The sequence below is a fragment of the Eurypyga helias genome, unplaced genomic scaffold (assembly GCF_000690775.1).
Source record: "Eurypyga helias isolate BGI_N326 unplaced genomic scaffold, ASM69077v1 Scaffold5792, whole genome shotgun sequence".
In the NCBI taxonomy this organism is placed as follows: Eukaryota; Metazoa; Chordata; class Aves; order Eurypygiformes; family Eurypygidae; genus Eurypyga; species Eurypyga helias.
Genome location: NW_010236473.1, coordinates 1 through 17894, shown reverse-complemented (window position 1 = coordinate 17894; position 17894 = coordinate 1). Strand labels below are relative to the sequence as shown.

The following is a 17894-nucleotide window of genomic DNA, read 5'->3' as shown; positions in this document are numbered from 1 at the left end:
CCTCCACTGGATGGGGGGGAGAGGTGTGCGGGTGGCTGTGTGTTATTTTGCTGGCCAAGGTTAAACCACAGCAGACCTAGAAATACACATAAGGACTTCATTTACAACATTGGATCAAATCAGTTTCATGTCTCAGAATTCCTGATCCACAGCCACGGTGCTTGACCGCTATCCCGTGGGGCAGTTCTTGCCGAAACACTACTCTTCCTCAAGAACGTGTCTCCTCATAGAAATGCTACAAGACTGCTTAGCCCCCCCAAACACAGGCTGAGAAGTAAAACTGAATGTAGATCCAGGGAATGCCTGTTAACCCAAGGTCTTTGGGGTACTTCTCTTTAAATGCTGGGGGGGAGGGAGGTAAAACATTTTTAAATACGTCAACCCCGATTACATTTTCAGATTTGACATGAGCGTGGGCCCACTGGTTTTTACAGTGTGTAATTTACCTGTCCCAAAGACAGGTCCTTCTGGAAAAATCACGTGCCTAACAAAATTTACTGTCAAATCAGTCCCACTCTTCTGTGCTTTTCTGAATGAAGGAAGCAGGATGGCTTGACCTCTGTCTGGCGCACCACCGTGCCACGTTTTCATTGCAGTGTTTCATCAGCATTTGATCTGCGCTTCTGAACGAACACAAAACCCACTTCTCTGTTTCCTCTTTTTCCTTTCCACAACCCCCCACTTTCAAAATTAAACATCAGTCAAAGCAATTTTTGGCTCAATAGACTGAATAGTGAGCCTCATCACAGATCAGCATCCAGAGAAGAGGGGTCTGGAAGCTTTCCACACTGACAGTAAACTGCCAGTTGCTCCTGTGAACCTGTTGTGCTAGTGTCCGTTCGGGCAAGGCCCTCACAACCCCAGAGCCAGTACAGTTACTGCCCTGAGGGAAATATCTCATGGTCCACATTCAGCTGTTCCATAGCCTAAAGACTGAGCCAAAGAATAAATGTCCTTTTTTTCTGATGTGAAACTCACCAAGATTACCACAACACAGGCCAAGAATAAATTTATTTTACTGAAAAGAACCCCCTAGAAGAACATGAAAAGACTGTAACACATTAACAGATCAATTAAATACACGTGTGTCTTCTTTATTGTCCGGTAAGAGAGTACCAGGACTACTGAAAGCCTCCCTAACATATTTACTAGGTTGAACCGGTTACTGAACAAAGACACAGTATTACAGTAAGAGTTTTGCAAAGGGATTTACAATCATCAGCCCTGTCAAAATGGGATAAAGAAGATGGGACTTTTTGTAGCACGCTTTGGAGCTGGCAGGAGCACCAGGCAGGGTGTGTGTGGGGAGAAAGGGGAAGGATAAGCTGTTTGATTTGATGCAAAATGATCTGATGACATTACACTGCCCCATCAAAGATATCTCTTAATTGTTGCACCAATACAGAGCTGTCTCCGGAAGGTGAATGGTGTTTTCCTTGGTCTATAAACGTCCCGTCCTTTTCCCAGGGTCAGGGCTCTGGGCTACTGACAGCCCTTGCTGAGCTGGCTTGTTTCCGTGCCCAGTGATCACTGTACTGCTGCTGAGACTGCTGTCACCGTCTGGATCTGCTCACTTGGGTCCAGGGCCACCCTTAGCTCTCCCCTCCCAGTCTGGAGGGAGCAGCCACCATTGCTCTGCACTGACTGCTCAGGCCGGCTTGGGTCCTGACCTCCCGCAGAACCTGGAGCACTGCCTGCGGACCTGTCTGCCCCTGTCACAAAGTGCATCCAGCACACGGGGGAGACCCTCCTACCCACATGCTGCGGTGAGCCCTGCCACGTCTGCCTCCCTCTCCCTTACTGTCCCCAGGGGAAGAGCCCGTGGAGACAGGTGCCATCCAACTGCCAAGAGTGGCCGGCACTGCTCCCTGACTCCACACGTGTGATTTCTGCCAACTTCAAGGCTTTTAAACAAAGTGATGCCAATTTGGCCACGGCCCATGGCCATTAGTACAGATTTTTGCATTAGACTCTGCTTCAGATCTCCATCTCTGCACACTTCTCACTTAACTGGCCTTATATCAGCCTGATCATCTGATTCACCATGGACCGAATAACAAAGGAGACTGGATACTACAGCAAAACGGCCAAGGGAGTTTGAGAGCTGGGAAGAGAAGTGCCATAATTAAGCAAAGGCTTCCTCATTAAGCCATCTGTGAATAGAGGGGGCTGCAGTCCCCTTTCCAGGGGACTATTCCTGCATCTTTCCTCTTCCAACACAGATTTGGGCCACTAGCCCAAGATGGTATCTTGAAGTCATTAAGATATTCATGACTGTGTGACTGCTTTTCTTGAAGCTAAAATTCATGTTGCTACTGGAGTGCTGCATGTGCCAGAACCTCAGCAGCTCTCAGTCAGCGATCGCCATGGCTAGCAGTATTTAAACCCAACCTAAGCCTGGACGTGCGAGCTGTTGCTGAACAGCCTTCTGCAGGCTGCACCGAAGGCAGGACTGCTCCTAGGACCTGAATGTCACAGGAGATGCGAATCTTGATTGAAAACTAGCTACTCTTCTTCTTGATGGGTAACTCAGACAAGGGAACAAATCGTCCTGCACTGTGGCAGTACCAAGAAATGCTACTTCTGCCTAGTTACTTGGCAGAACTGGCAATTGGTGAAGATACATGTTGGAACAGTAATGAAAATGAAGTGTGATTTTAAGGCATAGCTTCTTTCCCCAGCTCTCAAACTACCTTGGCGTTAAAAGGGGAGGTTGGGAAAGGGTAAAAGAGGACAGACAGAAGTGGGGATTGTGATTTTCTGAAGTGCATAGCAAATGTTGATGAAATACTGCAATGAAAACGTGGCACAGCGGTGTGCCAGACAGAGACCAAGCCATCCTTCTTCCTTTGTTCAGAAAAGCAAAGAACAGCAGGACTTTACCCTTCTGTTCCTTCCCTCTAGCTATCCTGTGAGGGTGGTCTGCCTCACTGCACTGTCCTGTAAGCCCAAAGACCTTCCCATCTCCACTGTTACAGCTCCTCTCCTCTGTTCCTTGGAGCCACTGGCTGTAGCTGGCTGGAACCAGCTGTGTCCAGCATGGGGCAGCCCCGGCTGCTCTGCATAGGGGCTGCATCTTTGCCACCAGCCAGTACCAGCTGATGCCCTGCCAAGTGCTCTGTTTTGGGACACAGAAGCAGAGCAGAGTGAGCCAGGCAGAATGTGCTACCTCACACCCTGTGCACTTCTCTTTCTGGGGCTGCAAAGTTCCCTGGCAACTTTGTTCAATGTTTGGGTTTTTTTTTTTGTGTGTTTTTTAAAACCTTACTCAAAGCCCAGCAAAGAGCATCTCTTACTTTAAAAAAACACTAAAAACTTTACACAATCAATGTTTTTCAACAGATAAAATTCAACAGATAAAAGCATGCGCATGCACCTATACTTTTTATCTTCAAAATTATGTAAAAATTAAAGAACCCAGCCAATGTCTGTACATTAGGGATATTATCTGAGTCACCAATTAAATACTCTAAGGGTAAATAAGACAATATTAATGCAACGGAGTATAAATATAAAAGATATTCTGTGGACAGGGCTGAAGCTGTCAGCTGCTCTAGGGGAATGATAGGGGGATGCCTGGTCATCCCCAGCACAGCCATTAAGAAAGATCACTATGTCAACCTAGTGTCTTAGCGGCATTACTGAGATAATTTTTTTAAAGGTACAGTGCAATGCAGGAACATGTCTGTTACTCGCCAAAGTCTGTCAAAAAAAGTTTAATTACGTAAGAGAAACCCACGTGTTTTAAGAAGTTATATATATAATTATTTTTTTTACAGACACTTAAGAAATCAGGTGACAAACATACATTTTATGGACCAAAATAGCTTCTCTTGCACCAATTTTAAGAAGCAAGACGGTAAAAGTATTAACCACAGGACTAATCTTAACAAAGCCAAACAGGTAACAGTTCAGATGCAGCCGTTTTGGAGAAAGCAATGCAAGGCATTGCTCTAGCTCTTGGTCAGCCTGGGTTCTAGTGCCACCTGCTGAAACAACAGCATTTTTTCCCTTGCAACCACAACCGATAATGCAATTTAAATTAAGCCACTGCATAGAGGGCAGTACATGAAAAACAGGTCACAAAGAAGATGAGGTGCTTGAGTACTCCAAGTGCACATCCAGAGTGCCGTACACCGAGCCCAGTAAATTCAGAACCTTCTCTTGAATGACGTCAACCTGCTCTGAAGGGCAATAGTCATCCAAACTTGAGCTGTAACAAGGAATTAAACAAAAAAAAAAGTATGAGAGCGTACAGGTATCACCACCATCACCACATTTTGTGTTCTGGTAATGCTCTGTGCTTAGGCTGAAGCTACTTTCAAACTGTGGTGAATTCTGCCTCTCAGTATCCCTTCGAAGCGTAGTGCTGTGCTGCTTCTTACTACTTTCAACAGTTTGCCTGAATTTGAAGGAATTTGAAGTCTGGAGCAGACCAGGGACGCAACCCATTCATCCTTCCAAATCTTCTCTCTTCCTGACTCTGACACAGAACGTGTTGGCAAAGTTCAAGCAAATGATCTAATTAAGGGACTGGTGGAAAGTTAAGACTGAAAAACTCAAGTACTACTAGTAAAACAGGTAGGAAAACATGAAAAACAACTCTTCACATTCCCCGGGATATAACATTTTTTACAGTATCTATTAATGAAGTGCAAACAGATACCAGTAAAAAAGCAGAGCTGACACTTCTCAGATTTTATATCTGCCAAGATCTGCATACATGATTCTGTATTTTCTCTGCAACAGTGGATGATCACCCTGCAGCTGCCACAGGAAATACAGCTTTCTTTTATTGTAGGTATTAGCCATACCATTTCTTGTTGACAAAAACAACTTCACATCAGTTTCTGCTATTGTTGCCTGCCTTTTAAGGGCACACTTAGTATTTTTGAAGTGTTTAAATTACAACAATTTGTCATAAGTTAAATTAAGTTTTCTGAGGACACATCCCTGGTCCTCCCAGGTCCCTGGCTTCAAAGTCCATCCTATTCTCACAAAGAATACCCTTACAGTCCTGGAAGCATAACTTTGACTGCATACAAAGCTGTACTAGAGCCTTCTAGAATATAAACCCCTTCCAGGCTATTACATGAAAACCACTTCCACCAACACTCTCACTGAGAAGAGAAATCCTACCCGTAGTACAATGAACCCTAGAACAGGAGTAAGGAAGGTGTGCTTCCAGCCTGTGCAGGCTGTCCAAGCTAGCTTTGTTCTAACTAGCACAAGTAATAAAAGTAGCAGAGGTGTATGAACCCCAGTGACAGCTATCAGTCTCAACACACACAATGCCTCATCACAGGCTTTATATAGCCTGTGCTGAAGCTCATTAGGTCATCTTGTTTTCACTGCTTTTGAAACCTGTACTAGCTACTCTAGAGCTGAGTAAAGCTGGCCATCAGCACAGAACCTTCCTGTAGCCATGTGGATACTGTCACTGCCATATGGTCAACATTTTCAAATGTCCGTTTTCACTACACTGTAAGTCTTTCAGTTTAAGACAGGATTTAAGAGGTGCCAACCGGTGCTATATTGACAGAAACATGTATTTAGCTTCCTAACCACAGCTGGAGGGTTTTAAAGTAACAGTACCTACGCAGTCTTACCGAGCAACTGTGACGAGCGTGGGCTTAGGCATATCTTTTAGTAGAACTCGAATGGACTGTATGAGACCTTCGATCACCTCTTCCGTGCTAACATGGTGAGGAAGCTCCATATAATCACAGGTCAGACCAGCCTGATGGACCTACATGTAGATTAAACAGAAATTTCTGTTGATGAATTATTGATATAGCTTCTCTGTGTAAAAAGTCTCTGAGATACCATCCCTAGGCCAGTAGGTAACTTACACCTCTTCAGTCAGTCAGATTCGTGTTTTTATCCCCCAATTTGTTCTTTAAACAAAAAGAAAAAAATTCTGGAGGTGGTATGGATTACTTCATTATCTCAGTACACTGTACCTCTCCTATGAATTCAGAGTATGCTGCAGCCGCTGAAGATGACAGGTCTGATCTTTTATAAACAGGTATCTGAAGTTAAGTTCTATAAAGTATATAAATAGACCCTGGTGAAATGAAACCTTCCTTCTCAAGAAGCAGCCTGAGACATCATGGTCCTGAAGGATCACATTAGTGTTGCCTAAATACAGACTATAGACAAACAGAGTAGAATTTTAGAAACTTTAAAAAGAAAAGCTGGCCTGAGTAATCAGACATTAAAAAAAAAAAAAAACCCAAACACCCCACCCCACCATCAAAATTTCACAAAGTCCTGAATCAAGAAGCAAGTCTGAAATGAAGCATGTTCCCTCCCTGCTGAAGAGCTATGCTTTTGAGGACTGTGTACTTTCTGCTGCTCTACCCAGTCACCTACCATTTCATAGTCTGGGCTTTCCATCCTAGTCTTCAAACTGTGAACTAGTTGGACAAGCGGCTTCATTCTGGAGTTAAAACCAAAACTTGTTACATAAACAGCTGGAAACACATATATTTAATGGAGGCATGTGCGAGAGAGAGAGAGAGAAGAAGTACAATTTATGGCCCAGGATTTGGAAATTAAATTTGACACTCTTTGTCATCCTGCACCTAAGAAAAACGGAAATTTAAACATTTAGTTTAAAAGCATAGTGGATGCTGCCGAGACGTTTAGTGGACACTGTTACAGGTACAGCCTTTCATTCACTTCCATTTTTCCACAGAAAGCAGAACCTTGGGGAGCATTGAAGAACTCCTCCTCCACATCCCCTGTTGCTTCTGAGAGCTCTGCTTCACACAGATTACGAAGTTTTTAGTTACCAAACATGTCTTCCTCCACAGACAACAGAATTTGCATGAAGCTGCACAAGGCTGATCTTGGAGGGCTTACCATGGCACGGAAGACAGCAGATCACCTTGTCTTTGGTTTATTCTGATTCCTCCCTTAGAACTAAAGGAAAAATTGTAGCCTGGCATAGATCCTGTCCAGCCTCTCTCCTTTTTGGTTAGCGCAGTGCTGGGCTAATCAGTTCCCAAACTACTGTTTGCATTTTAAGCCATGTAGAAATCTCCTACCGGGGATATGAAGCCCACTTCTGCAGGGTCTCTTCATCATCACTGTCACACAAATCTGCAAATGCTGCTTCCAGATCTTCCAGCTGATGAATACGGTCTTCAACACAATCCAGCAAGCCCTCCTTTAAATAAACACATATAAAACTATGTTAATTAAAAAAAAAGAGGTAAGAATGTCATGGCTTACCCTATGATTTCAATTGTGAAATGATTGATCTACCGAAAGTGGGGAATCAGAAACAACTGATTCATTACTATGGAACATCTTTCCAAGAGGATCAGAATGAATGCCCGCAGAAGCTGTTAGGCCTTCAGAATAAATTACCCCTCTTTGCTCTGTCTTTCTCACAACAACTGAAAAAAAGCCACGTCTACATTCTGGCAGAATACACTCTAGTTTCAAACTGTGTATGACTAACTGCTGGATTTGTTTCTATAGCACTGAAATGCTCAGATGAGTGCAAGCTTTACATTTTCATAATGAAAAGACAATTTAATTTTTTTAAATTTAAAAAAGTATTATAAAACCAAAAGCATTTTCAGAAAAAAAAACCAAAACAAAACAAAAACAAAACCCACAAACCAAAATAGGCTGTTTCAACTCTCTCTGTCTGAAAAAACAGGGGTTTAATTTAAAATGTCAGTTATTGTTCTGATCCTGAAAAGGTTCATACCCTTTCTTAAAAAGTTCAGAACATGTAAAAGGCAATCTTCTTGGAGTGAGGCAGCATACACGAATATAACTACATATACAAACATTTGCAGAAAGAGATCCTACATAACCTACCAAATGAAAAGCAATGCTTGGCATAATGCGGTATTAAAAATGCAGTGTTGTGTGAAGAACAATTATTAAAAAGCGTAGTGGAATAAATGGGTAACGGTTAGGAACAGAACAATTCCGTCTTAGGATTCTGCTGGCTGTATCATATACCGGATGCTGCTTCTTTGGTCTGGGATGTCAACTCTGGGCTAATTTTTAAGAGGAGCTGAGGGTATCAACCATTCATGAAGAAGAGCTTCATGATTCCATCATGGAGTATGACAAAGACACTTTTCTAAGCAGCACCAGGACCACTACAGACAGGTCCAATGCATGTCTATACTACTTAAAGAACAAAACCAAACAGAAAAACCCCAAACACATTATTATCTTGAAGCGTGATAGAAACGTACATCTGACCATCCTCTGTGTTGTGGTTTAGGCCCAGTAGGCAACAAAAGACCATGAGGCCGCTCGCTCACTCCTCCCCCTGCCTTCCAACCCTCCGGTGGGACAGGGAGGAGAATTGGAAGAAAAAGGCAAAACCCAAGGGTTGAGACCAGGATGGTTTCACAGGACAACGTAAGAAGGGAAAACAATAACAACAACAATACTAGTAGAAAGAAAAAGCAAGTGATGCACAATGCAATGGCCCAGCACCTGATGCTCAGCCCCCTTCCCAAACCAAGATCCCTCGCACCAGCCGGGTCCCCCAGTTACAGCCTGAGCATGACATCATATGGTACTGAATGTGCCCCTGGCCAGTTCCAGTCAGCTATCCTGGCTGTGTCCCCTCCCAGCTTCTTGTGAAAATCAGCTCTATCCCAGCTGAGCTCAGGACACTCTGGAACTACCAAAACCAGTTTTGACAAACCAGACATTTAGAATACTTTCTGAAACTTAGAAAAACACAAGGGCCACTAGCTTTCTACCTTCAAACCCTCAAAACTGACTGTCTCACTGCAAAACCATCCATGAATCTAGTCTTGCCTTGTTCAGTTCTATACCTATCCTTTACTCACTGTCTGCTAACCATTTCAGTTGCCTCCTATAAATTTGTTGGCTTCTGTAAATTACTTATGCCCTGAAATCATATTGGGCACTTAAATCACAGGTGTTTACCCCTTTTACATTTAACTACCTTTCAAATAGGTGCCTTTTTTTTTGCTGATTGACTAAGAAATATAAAAATTAATTTACAATCTTCCACATATCTCAATTTCTTTATACACACATATTAATTAGGATCCATTAATCTGTGATAATTATATGTGTTGAACCTCTATGTAATAATGTTCAGATGAGATTAAGAAAGCCAAGACAAGATCTTGTGTAGAAATTCTTGGTGTAATTACCATTAACATGGCTCTCTCCATGGGCTGAATGACTATTTTGGCAGCTACAGCAGGCTTACGTTTCCATGATTCAGAAGCACACCAGGCATACGACGAAAAGTACATTGCAGTGATATAACACCAGCCTTTCCATAACTAATTAAATAGGGAAAATACCAGTTAGGCATTCAGCACAGCTCTGACTATCAAGGAGGAGCAACTAAAGCAAGGAAGGGGAGAGCCTGCGGGGGGTGGGGAGAAGAACAAACCACAAAACCAAAACAAAAAGACAAAACACAAACCAAAGCCCTGTTGAGCCATAAAAAGAACGAGATTGCAGATGACATACTATGTTTTCACATCTTCCCTGCAATTACCACTTGCTTACAGAAAGTAATTTTCACACTTATGCTAAACATTTATGCAATTCACATGTTTAACCAAAATGTTTAATAGGAAAGAATTCCTAAGATGCTGCTGATTATCATTCAGCATGCTGCACAACTTAATTGGAGAGCACTTCATTAAGAACCTTCCATAGGTCCTTCTTGTCGTAACTCATTTCTATTGGATAAACCTAGAATCATTCCCTCATACCTCCCACAAGGAAATACCATACCTCTGTTGCATTTCTATGAGGCTTCTTGAAACTGTACAACTCTTGCAAAAGCTCATATTCGGTCTGTGAAAAAGAAAAAAGAGGCAAAAAATTAGACTCTTCAAATAAAAACCAAAATCCTCAAAGACTTCCTTCTTCAAAAAACGTGATTTGATCATCAAGTTCATTCCTCCAGTACCATAGACAACTCTCTTACAAATGCAGGTGAGGAAGAGGCTGTGAGGCTAGAGAAAGCAGTACTTCATGGCCTCAGCCAAGCATTCTGGAATTGCTTAACTTTAAAGCTGACTTCAAGAACACAGCTTTATAAGCGAAGTATTTACAATCCCTTAGTTAAAGTGCCTCTGAAAGGAAACATACATGTTGCTGAACTAAGGTCCCAATAAGATGCTGCGTAAAGCTGAGACGGCAGATTTAGGCAGACAAAACCAACGGGAGAGTATGATTGTAAAGGAAAACAGGACAGGTAAAGTTTTCAGGCAGGCTGGCCAACAAGTTCACAGGTAAACCATTACAGGGGCTCGTCAGCCCTACTTCTTGGTAATACTCAGGTTTAATTCATCAAGGATAAACAGATCTCATTATTTCCATAACAGCATTAAAGAGGTGAACACTCATGAATATTTCAGAGCAGAGGGAGAAAAGAAGGGCAGACTATTCAATTTTTACAAAGCATCTTTAAGGCAATGTTTTGGATTTTAGGCTTTTTTGGTGGGAAGACAATGCTCTTCTGGACCGGTGAACTGTATTTGCTTTTTAGCTTTTCCTTGGATTCTTACATTTCAAGTGTTAACTTGGAAAAAATGTTCAGATGATTCAAGAAAGGGAGCGTAGTTACATAACATTAACTGCAAATGAAATCGTTATATCAGAAAAGGTACACCGGATTATATCAGAAAAGGTACACCTGATGCTCTGTACAAGTCTGCTTCCAGAAGCGGTTCCTAGAACTGAGAATTTATCATAGTACAAAACTTCAAAAAGGCACAAGAAACAAACAAAAAACCCTAATCCTCAAAAACCAACCAACCAACCTCCCAGAAAAACTCCTCCATTATTTTATTCAGCATGTATTTCAAGCCATAAGAGGGGTATTGAATTTTGGAAATTATGAATTATTGAATTATGGAAAGACCCCCACAGTGCTTTCCCTCTGCTGTACGCTTCTCATTGTGATTCAGAACAACTGGCACTGCACACTGTCTGAAGATACTGCCGTCATAAACACTGAATGTCAGAAGCGAACACAGGTCAGGGACACCATACTGACTTCTTCACGGTGAGCAAGGAAGTAGTATTGTAGCTGAAACTCGAAGATATCAGATGTTCTCCAACACAGGCTGAAGTTAGAACAGTGTTAAAGAGAGATTTAAATGCTAAAAACAGTCAGGATATCGCAGCAGAATTTGTAAACCCAAATGCCACACCCGATTTTCAGGGCACATTATTTACTTCCTAAAAATCCCATTCACACCAAGAAAAGGTGCTAACTGCTTTGCATCTTTGAGACTCTACATATTTATGACTCTATACAGGTGAGCTTCCTTTGCTATGCACCCAAGTTATAACTGGAATACAAGGCAAAGTCAAAGCCGTGGCATTAGAGCCAACAGCCGCTCACTCATCCTTATACTGCTCGCTTATCCATACACTCAGCAGTCCACACAAAGGAAATGAGAGTAACAGCCTCTCCTCAGGACAAGTTACCACTCTGATAATCAACGCCACAGTGCCTTTTTGAAAGGTGGAGTCTCCTAACACCACTGTGGCTTTCCGGTTTGATAAGAAATGATACAATCTGTCATCACTCCCCGATGAGTCTTGCCGTGCGTATTTGGAACATTACCTTTGGAAACCCAAGCAGAGCTTTTATGTCCCAAGCAAGAAGCAGAAGAGAGTCATACACCTCTGAGCTTGAACGTGCGCTCCAATGCCGACTTCAAACGTTAAGTATGTACCCCTATTAGGTTGTTGCATTCTTTGAAGCATACGCTCCCTTAGAACGTCTCTCCTTCATATACTACCGTTACTCACAATCAGCTGATCTGCTAATTTAGCTTAGGTGAAAGTTTCTCCATAGACATGAGTACTAGGACTGGTACTCTTTTGTGAATGGTAAGATGCCTTGCTTACGGAGATGCTTACCTGCGTGTACATTTCTTTGAATGGATTTTTAACCGAAAAAAAGTCTAAGTCGATGTCTAAAACATACGCATCCCCTTTCTGCAGTCCTTGGCAGACATCCTTAACAACTTTCCTTATTGGGCATTCACTGTTTCTGGGGGAGCTTGAAGCTGAGCTCTCTGACAAAGCTTCTGCCTTGTTCGGGGCACTTGCATTTTGTACTTCCTTCTCCTTCAGACTTGGGGTGCTGGGATCAAGTTCACCAGGAACCGCTGATGAAGAAGCAGAAGCCGTGCTTGCTGTCTCCTCTGTATTTAGCTTCAGTCTCTTAGCAGATGCTACCTCGCCATTTTCTTCCTGGCTGTTTGATGCATCAGTAGGATTGATGAGAATGACGTGTAAATTTAAAGGCTTCTGATTTTCCAGCTGATCAGCAGGGACGTAAAGACCATCACTTAAAAAGTAATGATCTGTACCTGTAACCCTACAGTTGACAATAACTCACAGTTAATATATATCTTCGCAGAGAGCTCAGGAAACAGCATGTACACTAAAGGGATCCTGAGAAGAACGAATAGGTGTCTGATGGGTAACAAAAACAATAAAACTGTGTACACAAAATTAATTATTTTAATCTACAGTTTTTATTTAATTGAAGTTTTTTCTACTTCTTTATTGCTGAAGCAATATATTAAAATTCACTCTATATTTTTTATGATAGCCATACAGGGTTTTTAATGGACGAGAAAAAGATTGTTTTATGTGCTCCTAAGGTTAATTTACCGCTGAATTGCATTTTAAAAACAACATCCAGAATTTAACAAGATATTGTCAATATTACGGCATATAAGACTGCAAAGCTATGGATATTTTGTCTTGGATTGCCTACTTTTAAAGGAAAATTCTGTTAACTGTGTTAGTTGGCAGCTAAAAACTCCACTTAAAGTGAAAATTTAAAGAATATTATTTTCAAGCCATATTTCAGAACATTAGGCCTTAAGCATCATAAATTCAGATTAAAAAGTAAATTTTAGAAGTGTGAACTTCTGTTCACCCATGTTAAGGCCTCATCTGACTACAGGGTATCATCATTAATCAGCCACAAAGACAAATAATTTCATGAGCAGCAGAAATTTGAAGCCTACTTCCCCCAGGCCTTGTGGCTGGATTATCCTAGGCCTGCTAAGGTGACAGCCTGGATCACAACTTCATCTTGTTGAGGGGGCATTCACCAGGCCTTTTCTCTGGGTTCAACAGGAGCTCATGCTACAGCCTTTCCCTCAGTGGGCCACTGACTCACGTATCTATTCCCTATTGAGCTGTCAACAAAACTGCTAGGAAGTTCCTATTTCTGAGGACTCTTTGCCTTTCTTCCCTCATGATTTTTGTAAGCCTAGAACCTGATGGTACCTGAGTGTCTTCAAAAAGCAACTGGAAACGTTGTTTTCGAGGTTGCTAAGGCCACCAGAGAATCTGTGGGAGAGGTATCCAGCCATCTGGGAGAATTTCCGTATGCGTGCTAGTTCCCATAGGTAAACGCAACTGGAAGCACCAGCTTTTGTCTTACTATTTAGGTTTACTTTAGGCCTCAAATTCAGAATCGTAGAGCTTTGGTGTTTTATTTTAGGGGTAAAACAGAGCACTTCTCTGCTGCCTGCTATTAAACTTGTTTCAAAAGATGTATTCTGATATGCTGGAAAGAGACACGATTTGTAAAGGTCCATTCAAGCAGTACAAAATCACAATTCAGTGAATATGGTGAATGTGAAATTGTCACTGACTGCATCCTGCAGAATGATGAGAGGGGTCTAATTGCTGCTCTGTTACCCAAATCCTCTGTTCAAAATTGATGTGTTCTGAGATTTTTACTTTAATGAAGACAACTAATTTAAAACTTGGGTAGCTGAAATGAAATGTGAATAACCAGAATAATCTATACAAAGAAAATAATAATTTAATGCACAATTTTAACTGTCCCCATTCACAGAGTCAGTCACATTAGGTGCTGAGGAACTCACAAATACTGATTAAATTTTAATATTTATCCAAGATTCAAAAAAAAAACCCCCACCACCAAAACCAAAAACCCACCTGTGAAAAGCTATAAAGATAGCCTTTATATTATTAGCATAGGGCAGCACACAATTTACCTGATAGTAGTTGTTGACATGTCTTTCCCAACTAAAAAATGGTGTTTTCCTTCAGAGATCTGCTTAGCCCAGGGCGGGTGAAGCCATATTACTTGAGAAATATGGCCAGCATAAACAGCAGGCATAATCCAGTTCTCAATACTTAATTCACTGTAATGAACAAAGAAAGGCTGGAGATAATGCTGTTACTTTCCCTGTGAGTAAAACATGATCAAGAACACTACAAACATCTTCCACATCTTGAAAGACCCCATGCAAATCATCTGAAATTAGTACTCTGGGTAAGGTTCACATCATCAAAGGAAGAAAAAGGGGAAAATCTTTATGCGTAAAACAGAGCAAAAATGTCTACAGGAGAGATAAGAAAGTTAGGATTACAGAGTGCAATCAGTTTCACCCTTAGTGTGGCACTTTGGTTATAAACTACATGGATTTGTTGTCCTTTTTCTCTTGATAACATCACACAGAGGAAGGTAGAAGGACCATCATCAACACTCTTGCAAATGACTTCAAACTGACCCCAAGGAGTATCTTATTGTAAACTGCTCTAAGTAGATTTTAAATATAATCTCAGTAATTAAAGTGAGTCAATCAGCACCTAGAGGATAACAAGTTTCCTGATTATCAACACCCTATTTTTTAGGTGTATGATACAGCCCACAAAACTTCTAATTCTTCTGACAATGAAAACAAAATACCAACTACGAGTAGCGTAATACAATTACTTATGTGCCACTTACATCACCTTTTTATTGCTGTAAACCACTGTAACACTGAAGCAATCGATACTTATTTTAAAATGGGGAAAAAAGGGACATTTGTAAAGATCACTCTGCGGCATGTTACCTACTTAAGAAGTTGGGGAGAAATATTGGTCTTAATGACCTTAGAAAGAAGATCTTGTTGAACTTCACATATTTACCATGTCAACACTGGAGATGTTATTTCAATCTCAAAGTCAATTTTTCAGTATGAAGAGAGACAGGCTGTTTTCAACCCACAGCTCTTCAGGCACAAGGCATCCATGCAGGGTGCTGTCCTGTTACTCACAGGAACTATCTGGCCTAACAACATGACATACTACAGAACAACTAAACAAAGTAAATTTCTAAGTCTTAAATTGCTTGATATGCAACTTAAATATTTGACCAAATTAAAAAAAAACCACTAACATAACTTTTTCTGCCAAGAAACTCAAAATTTTTCAGGAAAAGTGGAAAGGCAGAAGATACAACCTGAGGCTAACTTACACCTCTCTTGTTCATAGGTCCTACGCAGTCATACCAATAGTCACTGTAAATTAAAGGCAGCAGGAGGCAGACCTAAAGGATTCTGATGCAGTACCCAAGACTTACCTAAAAAGAGCTTCTTTGTCAAATACAGTGTCTGCAGGCATATTCACAGGAATAAGAAGGTCTGGGTGGGAATCAAGATGAACAAAGCTGATGTTACTGGCAGGAAGGTGCTTTGAACCAATGGCACGATAGATGAAAGGCAGCACCTAAACCAACACAAAAATATTTCTATTGTAACCAGTGAGCTGAAAAATGCAACAGCTTTAACGGCACGAACACCAGTCCTACCCTTATTCCTTTATAATTTGAGCTAGAGTGAGAAGGAGATGGAAAACAATACAAAGGGGAAACAACTGCAGCAGCAAGACAACTCGTGACCTGCAATCATGAGCCCCAAGAGTTCCACACATGAGCGGCTGCTGAAGAATCACAGCTTTACTCCCTCCTTTCCACTTTACAGGAAGTCTTGTTTGCAGACACCCTTCTCACTAATCATTCAACTCCCAGTTTTTTTCATTTGCAACTGAACCCCAGCAATGCCTTTCCTCTTCCCCAGGACATGACCCCTGCATTGCCTTCTCCATGCTATAAAGCTTCCTCACCACGCATGGGTGCTGTGGAGCAAAAACCATCTCATTACTTTTGTTTTACAAGTTTATTAATAGAGAGTGAAAACTGACCCCACCATCATTTAAAAACTTTAGCTGGCCTTTTAACGCATCTGCTTTGAAGAAAGGGCTTCATTCTTAATCCCCACGTGACTTAGTGGCTGCAATTGGGACTTCCCTTCTCAACTGCCCAACCTTATCCCCAGCTGAAAAAGTGGGAAAAACAGGAGATGAGGCTACTCATCAATGTATAGCTTAGTGAACCGCTGAAGTGCAATAATGGACGGTGGAAAAATGGGAAAACTGATAGCTGATTCACAACACTTTTTACACTGAACTGCAGTACACAGAGTCCCTCCCACAGTTTTGGGACCCTAGCTGCCTCAGCGGCCAGAACAAATCCAGCAAGAACTCTGAATCACATTCCTATTATACAGGGAATGTGGAGACTGTAAAAGGACTGAGCAATCAAAATTACACGATCTCCACATTACAACAGAAACTGAGCTAATTTTTTGACATAAAACTGATTAAGATGACAAATCCTGTGTACTGCATGGGTATAAGCATAAAGTGTGACTGACAGCTAAAATCTGGACTGTATTCCATCAGCCTAGTAATAAATGCTCAGTTCACACACTACACACACAGTAATACGTATACTGCTGTAATAGTAGATACAACAAGGTTAAAAATAACAAGGGGTCCCTGAGTCGTGACTTTTATTTCTTTGGAAAAAGGAAGTAACCTGGCCTACCAAGCAACCTACAGTCTCTGCAACTAAAGTTTCATCTTGAGTAAGCGTTACTACAAATTGTCAGCTGAGGAGAGGATGAAGACATGAGCCACGATGATCCCTAACCTTCTAAATTCTCCAGCTTTGAATAAAATTTCCTTTACACCAGCTGTTATTATTAATCAAAGTACCCAGTGACACCTTGCTCTAGAGGAACATCAGTGTCAGCAACAGACCGTATCAAGTTTCTGTTAAGTTTTTGCACTTTGGGATGAAAGGCTTTATGCGAGATAGACCAACGTATATACACACACTGAAAACACAGCATATACATTTAGTATGGATAGACTTTGTTAAGTTGATTGAAAACAGAAATATAGAGTAAAACAAAGATGAATTATTAATAGTCATCATCTCAGTCCCGCTATCACAGTGGCACTCAGTCCTTGGTCAGGGCAGAAAACCAGCTATCACAGCATCATGTATTTCAGCGAGTCTTAGCAAAGATGACCCGTGTTAAACTACTTACTTACAAGTTCAGAACATTGTTTTCTTTAATAAACTTTACTACCTTAAAATTTTCTGATGGCAAGACACTGATAGTGTTATTATTTTACATTTTTATCTCCACAAGGTCTTTGTCCCCCCAGCAATCCGCACTGACATCAGTGGGCTTCTGCACCACTGGGTGAAGAATCTGCTTATTGGGGACTGCAGCCTCCACTTACCCTGTTGTAGACAAACCGTACGGGCAACCACATAAAGCTGTGAAAAACCAACTCCTTCTTCACCTTCTCGTTTTAATTACTTAAATAAAAAAAGGAAAGTTCAAAATTTTACATTTCTTGTGAAGAGGCAGTCACTCTCCCTGTTTGGACGTGATTGTATTTACCAATTATTTACCAAACAACAGCAACAAAAAGCCAGCAATAATTGGTTAAAGAGATGCCAAAAATCAGTCATGTAATTAATTAGCTTTAATCACGGAATCATGAAGGAAATCCGGGTCCACCTGAGCATTGAACTCCATTTATGTTTCGGTGGCGGCAGAGAAGGCAGGTTTAGGGTCCGTGCAGGGCTGTGGAGAGGAAGGAAGTGCCCGGAACGGGGATACCCCGGTTACCCGGCGGGAAGGCTCCGCCCCCGGCGACTGCAGGGAGCACCCACCTCCCGGACCAAGCCTCCCCACCGCGGAGAAAGAGAGAAACAAGCG

At 41.6% G+C, this 17894-nt stretch overlaps 1 protein-coding gene across 1 annotated transcript; it reads right to left on the bottom strand.

Moving 5' to 3' along the window:
* Positions 1 to 3841: 3841 nt before the first annotated feature.
* Positions 3842 to 17711, bottom strand: LOC104504400 (chromosome unknown open reading frame, human C5orf22). Its single transcript, XM_010147089.1, has 9 exons — positions 17694 to 17711; positions 15398 to 15543; positions 14043 to 14192; positions 11914 to 12376; positions 9769 to 9831; positions 7053 to 7174; positions 6376 to 6442; positions 5610 to 5749; positions 3842 to 4213 (listed from the first exon to the last, which is right to left on the bottom strand). Exons 1-9 carry the CDS (start codon positions 17709 to 17711, stop codon positions 4081 to 4083), a joined length of 1302 nt encoding a protein of 433 aa, XP_010145391.1. The 3' UTR covers positions 3842 to 4080.
* Positions 17712 to 17894: the final 183 nt, after the last annotated feature.

Excerpts from the sequence above, each read along its gene's own strand:
- LOC104504400 (XM_010147089.1), bottom strand. Across the intron at positions 14,193-15,397 it reads GACAAAGAAGCTCTTTTTAG|TGAATTAAGTATTGAGAACT; the intron begins GTAAGTCTTGGG and ends TGTTCATTACAG. Across the intron at positions 12,377-14,042 it reads ATGTCAACAACTACTATCAG|GGTTACAGGTACAGATCATT; the intron begins GTAAATTGTGTG and ends TGTCAACTGTAG.